Here is a 7424-nt window from a genome sequence, read left to right as displayed (position 1 = left end):
CAAATAACCAAGAACTAATATGAAAAAACTCTCATGTATTGATTAATAATCAAATAAACTTTAGGACATACTAAGCCTGGTTAACATAAAATGGTCTACCAGAAAAAATGTCATCATGTTGTTTAGGATAAATGTGTCAATGATAAGAATTCAGAAACTTGTTTATCTGGAAAGACCATTACATTTCCAATAAGGAATTATAAGGTGGGATGTGATTTTTCCAAGATAACTAAACTAAAAATCAATTATATTTTCAGATTTCTCATATACAATTATTCCTACTATACTAAGATTTTGCTGGAGTCTTTATTTTTGACATTCCAAATTCATCCATAATTAGCCATGATCAGGCTTAAATGTAAAAAGTGGGGAAAATGTCTATGCAGTGCCCCTGCACTTTGATTTTTATTACCTATATTTTTTCCTCTGACCTAGGTTACAACAGATGAAAATTCCATGTGTGTGTTTGTGTACGTGTGTGTGTGTGTGTGTGTGTGTGTGTGTGTGTGTGTGTATGGTGTTTTCAAATACAACATTGCTTTCATTGGACCTTCATGGCTGGGAAGATTTCAATGCATTTATTTCCACCCACTTGCTCTCTGAGCTTTGAAATTCAGTTTAATTAAATAAAATTTAATAAACATTTAGTGAGCACTCACAATGTGTCAGGTTCTTTGAGTGAGTTATTCCTGGATCCTAGGAGCTCACAGTAAAGTGTTTCAGAATGGTAAATATCTGAACAGTAGCCTGTAATTTTATGCTCCATATACGGGATACTACTTTACATAAATATATAAGTCAAGTCAACACATATGAGACTGTTTTCTTGATAGATCATGGAAGAACAAAATCTGTTCAAGGAAAAAAAAAGAGAAATACTATGTACATGTCAAAAACGCAGTCTTTTTAAGAGACATTCTCTAGAAAGCAGCTCTATTTTGTATCAGTTAGAACCCTGAAGCCGCATCATTGTGGTTAAAGCAATACATTTGTAAAAATAAAAAAGATAATTGTGGGAGGAGATTCTAGACACTCCTTTTCCAATGAGCTGCTCTATGTGAGGCCCTGGTCAGGGGAAACATGGTTGAGGAAGGCATCACATTTTTGACATGGGGCTTGTGACAAATAATCTCAAATGTGTCATTGACGCTTTTGTTTGTAGGCCCTGACACCTAAGCCCAATACTTTCAGAAGAACACATGGAAAATAGGAACAATGTGACTGAATTTATCCTCTTGGGGCTCACACAGAATCCGGAGGGGCAAAAAGTTTTATTTGTCACATTCTTACTCATCTATATTGTGACAATAATGGGCAACCTGCTTATCATAGTGACCATCATGACCAGCCAGTCCCTGGGTTCTCCCATGTACTTTTTTCTGGCTTCTTTATCATTTATTGATACTGTCTATTCTACTGCCATTGCTCCCAAAATGATTGTCGACTTGCTCTCTGAGAAGAAGACCATTTCCTTTCAGGGTTGTATGACTCAACTTTTTATGGATCATTTATTTGCTGGTGCTGAAGTCATTCTCCTGGTGGTGATGGCCTATGACCGATATGTGGCCATCTGTAAGCCTCTTCATTATTTGATCATCATGAATCGTCGAGTCTGTGTTCTCATGCTGTTGGTTGCCTGGATTGGAGGTTTTCTTCACTCATTGATTCAATTTCTCTTTATTTATCAGCTCCCTTTCTGTGGCCCCAATGTCATTGACAACTTCCTGTGTGATTTGTATCCCTTACTGAAACTTGCTTGCACCAATACCTATGTCATTGGACTTTCTATGATAGCAAATGGAGGAGCAATTTGTACTGTCACCTTCTTCACTCTCCTGCTTTCCTATGGGGTCATATTACACTCTCTTAAGACTCAGAGTTTGGAAGGGAAACACAAAGCTTTCTACACCTGTGCATCCCACATCACTGTGGTCATTTTATTCTTTGTCCCCTGTATCTTCCTGTTTGCAAGGCCCAATTCCACCTTTCCCATTGATAAATCCATGACTGTGGTTTTAACTTTTATAACTCCGATGTTGAACCCACTAATCTATACCCTGAGGAATGCAGAAATGAAAAGTGCCATGAAGAAACTTTGGAGTAAAAAAGGAAACTTAGCTGGGAGAGGGCTGCATCCCTTATGAGAATGTGACATTCATTCTTTCACGAAGCAAGGACTAATTTCACTGTTCTACATGATTACATTTTGGTTATCATTCCCCTTTAGTTATTTAGCTTACTTATTCTGAAGCAGTCATATAAAATAATATTTAAATGCAATGTTACACCCATTACAGACCAAGAGAATTGCATAAGTTTAACAGTGTATACTGTTTTTGTAGTCATATTGTGTTAAGATTCTTTGGTAGATAACAATATTTAGTTTTATTTCAAGCTCTTTTTTATTTTAAAAATCATTTATTTATTTTTCTTTTTTATTTATTTTAAATTGATAATAATTGGGTATATTTATGAAGTACAATGTGATGGTTTGATCTATGTATACATTACAGAAAAATTTAATCAGTCTAATGAATACATCACTTCTCCAATATCTTTTTTTTTTTTTTGTGGTGACAACATCAAAAATCTATCCTTGTTTATGGGCTATGATACCTTCCTGGTGCATATAAATGTGACCTATGAAAATTTGTTCCCTTTAGTCCAAGAGAATAATATTTTAAACTTGAAAATTCAGATTGTTAACATAATGTTAATCTAACAGTAAAAATAAATGTCTTGGTCAAATAAATGAATTGAAAGTTTCATAGGTATATTGATAGCTGAAGCCAAATCTATGAGAAATAAACTTTGTTAATTTTGTACTGTGACAGAGTTAAGATGTCCAGATAGCATATAGTTGATTTTGTATATTTTGACCAACTTTTAGACAGAAAAATTGTTCAATCCCATTCTGTATATCTAGGTCAATTGGCCTCCTCCAATGGTCGAAATATGTGTTTAAGTCACTCATTTAACAGTGGAGCCCACAGAATCTATCTACATTAAACTCTCAGAGTGCACATAAAAAAAAAAAAACAACAAACGCAATGAATGTTAAACATTTTGGGGATAGATTGATTTGTTTTACACAATAAATGGCTTTCAGAATCTCTGTGGACTATATCTTCTCATTGACTGAAGTAATAAACCACAGATGTCTTCTCTCTCTTTTTTTTTTTTTTTTTTTTTTGAGACAGAGTTTCGCTCTTGTTGCCCAGGTTGGAGTGCAATGGCGCGATCTCGGCTCACCGCATCCTCCGCCTCCTGGGTTCAGACAATTCTCCTGCCTCAGCCTCCTGAGTAGCTGCGATTACAGGCACGCACCACCATGCCCAGCTAAATTTTTGTATTTTTAGTAGAGACGGGGTTTCACCATGTTGACCAGGATGGTCTCGATCTCTTGACCTCGTGATCCACCCACCTCTGCCTCCCAAAGTGCTGGGATTACAGGCTTGAGCCACCGCACCCGGCCCTGCTGCTTACCTTTTCTTATCAGTAACTGCCAGAATTGCTAGCCTTTGGTTACCAGTAATAACTAAAAGAAGCAGCCCAGGCTAATTCCATCCTGGCTCCTGTGACTTGTAATAAGTAACTAAGATCTGTGACTTCTATCACCACCCAGACAACGTGTAAACAAATGTATATCTTGACTTCTGTAAACCACTGAAGTAACAAACAGAATGACGAAAGTCCCCTGGCCCTTGAAATGTCCGGAGACCCCCGCCCAGAATCCCCTGGCCCTTGGAATGTCCAGAGATCCCCACCCTCGTCTCTGCCCAGGAGGTGAATTACAGAATCCCCTGGCCCTTGGAATGTCTGAAACCTTTTCATCCCCATCCCCACCCCTCACTCCCACTCCCAAGGTGGTTTTTCGGGTATAAAAAGTCTTGGCACCCTCCTTTCGACGCCACAGGTTGGAGAGACGGGAGTCCTCTGTGGTCGCCGGCATAATAAATGACCCTGCAATCTGGCATACTTTTGTCTTTGTGCTAACTTTCTACGCTTGGTCCAGTACAACAGGGCCATCTCAGCTCATTGCAGCCTCCGCCTCCTGGGCTCAGGTGATCCTCCCACCTCAGCCTCCCAAGTAGTTGGGATTACTGAAGTGCACCACCACACCCAGCTAATTTTTATATTTTTAGTAGAGAGGGCGGTTTCACCATGTTGCCCAGGCTGGTCTCGAACTCCTGACCTCAAGTGATTGCCTGCCTCAGCCTCCCAAAGTGCTTGGATTACAGGCTTGAGCCACCACGCCCGGCCCTTCTCTCTTTACAGTTACTCTATAATAGGTTTAGAGTACTAATAATACTGTATTACAAAGATAATTTTTAAAAGCTCTGTCATTACATATTGTCTTGTTGAAAAATCAACCTATAGCATCTATATTAAGGTAAAAAGTTGGTATTTTTTTCATTTTCCTTTTCTCAGGGTGTAATAGATTTACTTAATGCACTTAGCAATATTAATGCGTCCAGTTATTCAACACATATTGAATAAAAAATAAGCCACGGAATTGTATTTATTCTTTAGTGAAGGAAGTAAAGAAGTTTTTTAAAAAGTTTTTTTTTTTTTTAGTAACAAAGGAATCAGAGCTTCATAATCATTGGAACTGGAGAATCTGGCATCTGGATACTGGAGGGAGCACAGTTGGGATGAAGGGTTCACCACCCAAGCCGTCATGCAGAGATGAGGATGCTAAGCTCAAAAAGAAACTCCTCTTGTCCTCTGCACATGCTTCTCAAAGTCCTTTCCTACCTTGAGTTTTATATAAAGGTACTTTTCTCTAAAAATTTAAAGTTTTGCTTTTCACACTAACTTGTCTGGTCTCATTAATCCACATAAAGTTTGAATTTCCAGTTATGGTATGAGGTGGAAACGCATTTTGCTTTCTTATCATGGAAATAATTTTCCCATCACATTATTGAATAATCATTTAATTGTCTACTACCTTGAAATACCAGAACTTTTATCTATAAAATACAGATATAAAAGTTGTTCTCTGGTGTTAAAAAGTGGTCACGGAATCCTTTGTGTTTTATCATATCTGGGTGATGATGCTCATGGTTATGGGCTGAACTGTGTCCTCCCCTAAATTCATTTGCCGAAGCTTTAAAATCCAATCTGAATGCTTGGGAGACAGGGCCTTAAAAAGGTAATTAATATTAAATAGGGTTGTAAGGTGGGGGGTAATCCATTAGAACTCATATCCTTATAAAAAGAGGAGATTCTGCCCTCACATGGACACAGATAAAAAGCAATGTGAGAACACAGTAAGAAGGTGGCCACCTGCAGGCCCGGAAGAGACTCCTAAAGCCCTCACCAGTAACCAATCATGCCAGCACATTGATCTTGGGCTTCCAAATTTCAGAACTATGAGAAAATAAATTTCTGTTGTTTAAGCCACCCAGCCTGTGGTCTTTTGTTAGGTTAGCCCCAGCAGACTAATACAATGATGATGCTAGTGGGGGTGATAATAATATGAAATCTAGGTTTGGTGAATAGAGGTCTGAAGTGATTCACCATGATGAAAAGTCATGGCTCCTCATCCAATCTCAGATGTGCAGTTTTCAAATCCAAAGCTTTTTGGATGAAGGTTCAAAAAGCTTAAAGAAGAACCTTATGGAAAAGAAAAAAATACATGAAATAAAAAAGAACCCTGTGATAACATCACAAAAAAGTGGTATAAATCTTTATCCTAAGCTTCCTCTGAGGAATCTGAGACCATTTACAAGAGTAATTTTGCTCCTGGAAAATAAAAATAAGCAAATCTTTCTAGAGATGAATGGAAAAAAGATCTGAGCTAAAATTCATTCTCAGGTGGAAAAAATGCGACTGTGGCCCACTGGCCAGAAAGCAGACGAAAGTGGAAGAATATTGGCTCAAAGCTCTCATGGTGCTGAATAGCTCTTGAATTCATAGACTTCATGAATTCTGCAGGATGCGTAAATATCCATATAGGGTATCTGATTTCAGATGTGAAGTTACTGTAGTATGAGGGACCAAGTAGAATTATTTGGAATGAACCTTTTTCCACCAAATAGTGAGCAAAAAGCAGCACCATATCTTTGGGCTACTTGCAAAAGTTAGGGCTAACAAGAAATCTGACAGATACAGATAGTGACTCTTACCACATTTCCACCTAATTTACTTGTTTATCTTAGGAATAAGATGGAGAGACAGGCTTAATATGTGTGGAAGTGGAAGTTTAAAAATCTTGTATCATTAATCCTTACTTTTTGTGATTTGTCTTTATAATGGTCCCCTGTTAGAAGCAGGGGATACATTCCAAGATCCCCAGTGGATACCTGAAACTGAGGATAGTAATGAGCTCTATTACTATAAATCAGAATATGATAACGTTCATGTGTTCTACCTACAAACTTAATGTCTTTTCCATATTAACTAAGCACTTAGAGATACAGAAAGGCTGGGCTCCTGACTAAACCCTTACACCTGGAACTGCAGCCCTAAGGGAAAACAGCTGGCCCGTTTTTCCACCCAATCATTGTCTTTTTGGTTGCCCCTCCCCTATTCTGTGCCCATAAAAGACTTGAGCTGGCAGGGCAACACAGGCCGCTGAGCGTGGGAAGATACAAGCAGCTGAGCATTGGAGACTGGATAGACGTGGCTAACTTTAGACGGTATGGCTTCAGAAAAAGATCACCTTCCCATACCCTTTCCAACCTCCCTTTCCACTGAAAGCAACTCACCACTCAATAAACCAAAAGGCAAAACCTAAACTTAAAAACTAAGCCAAACCAAAACAAAAACCTCAGATAAGAGAGGACTACCATACATAATAAAACCCCAGAGGAAAGAGTCAAAAGATGTCTTTGGTTGTAATCTCTCAGCATTTTCATTTCTCAAAAGGCACATCTCACTCGAAAAACCATGAGGCTCAGTGGGGAGTTGGGGAGATAGCATGGGGAGAAATGCCAGATATAGGTGAAGGGGAGGAAGGCAGCAAGTCACACTGCCATATGTGTACCTATACAACAATCTTGCATGTTCTTCACATGTACCCCCAAACCTAAAATGCAATAAAAAAATTAAAAAAAAAAAGAAAAACAATGAAGCTAATTGAAGCAATTATATAGATCAATTAAGCAAACAAAACAATGTCTTTTGTGTTGAATTACTCTAACAGATTGGAACTCAGGACACTTGAAATTTTTTTTTTAGTTATTTTTTAAATTGTCAAATAATAGTTGTACATATTCATGGGGTACAAAGTATGGTTTCCATACATATAATGTATTGTGATTAGATCAGGGTAATTAGCATATTACCGTCATCTCAAACATATCCGTCATCTCAAACATTTATCATTTCTTTGTGTTGGGAATAGTCATATATATAATGTATATATATATATATATATATAATATTTATTATGGGGTAAATCCCCATGCTTGCTCTGA

General features: G+C 37.9%; 1 protein-coding gene across 1 annotated transcript; it reads left to right on the top strand.

Annotated features, from left to right (window-relative positions):
* Window positions 1-1109: 1109 nt before the first annotated feature.
* Window positions 1110-2144, top strand: LOC116554561 (olfactory receptor 4A15-like). The gene is given in 1 exon segment (XM_032282478.1): window positions 1110-2144. A coding segment is annotated over 1 exon segment (1035 nt).
* The last annotated feature ends 5280 nt before the right edge of the window (window positions 2145-7424 follow it).

This window comes from Sapajus apella, unplaced genomic scaffold (genome assembly GCF_009761245.1).
Source record: "Sapajus apella isolate SASKATOON/1434 unplaced genomic scaffold, GSC_monkey_1.0 scaffold14, whole genome shotgun sequence".
Classification (NCBI taxonomy): domain Eukaryota; kingdom Metazoa; phylum Chordata; class Mammalia; order Primates; family Cebidae; genus Sapajus; species Sapajus apella.
This window is presented reverse-complemented; position numbering and strand designations above follow the sequence as displayed.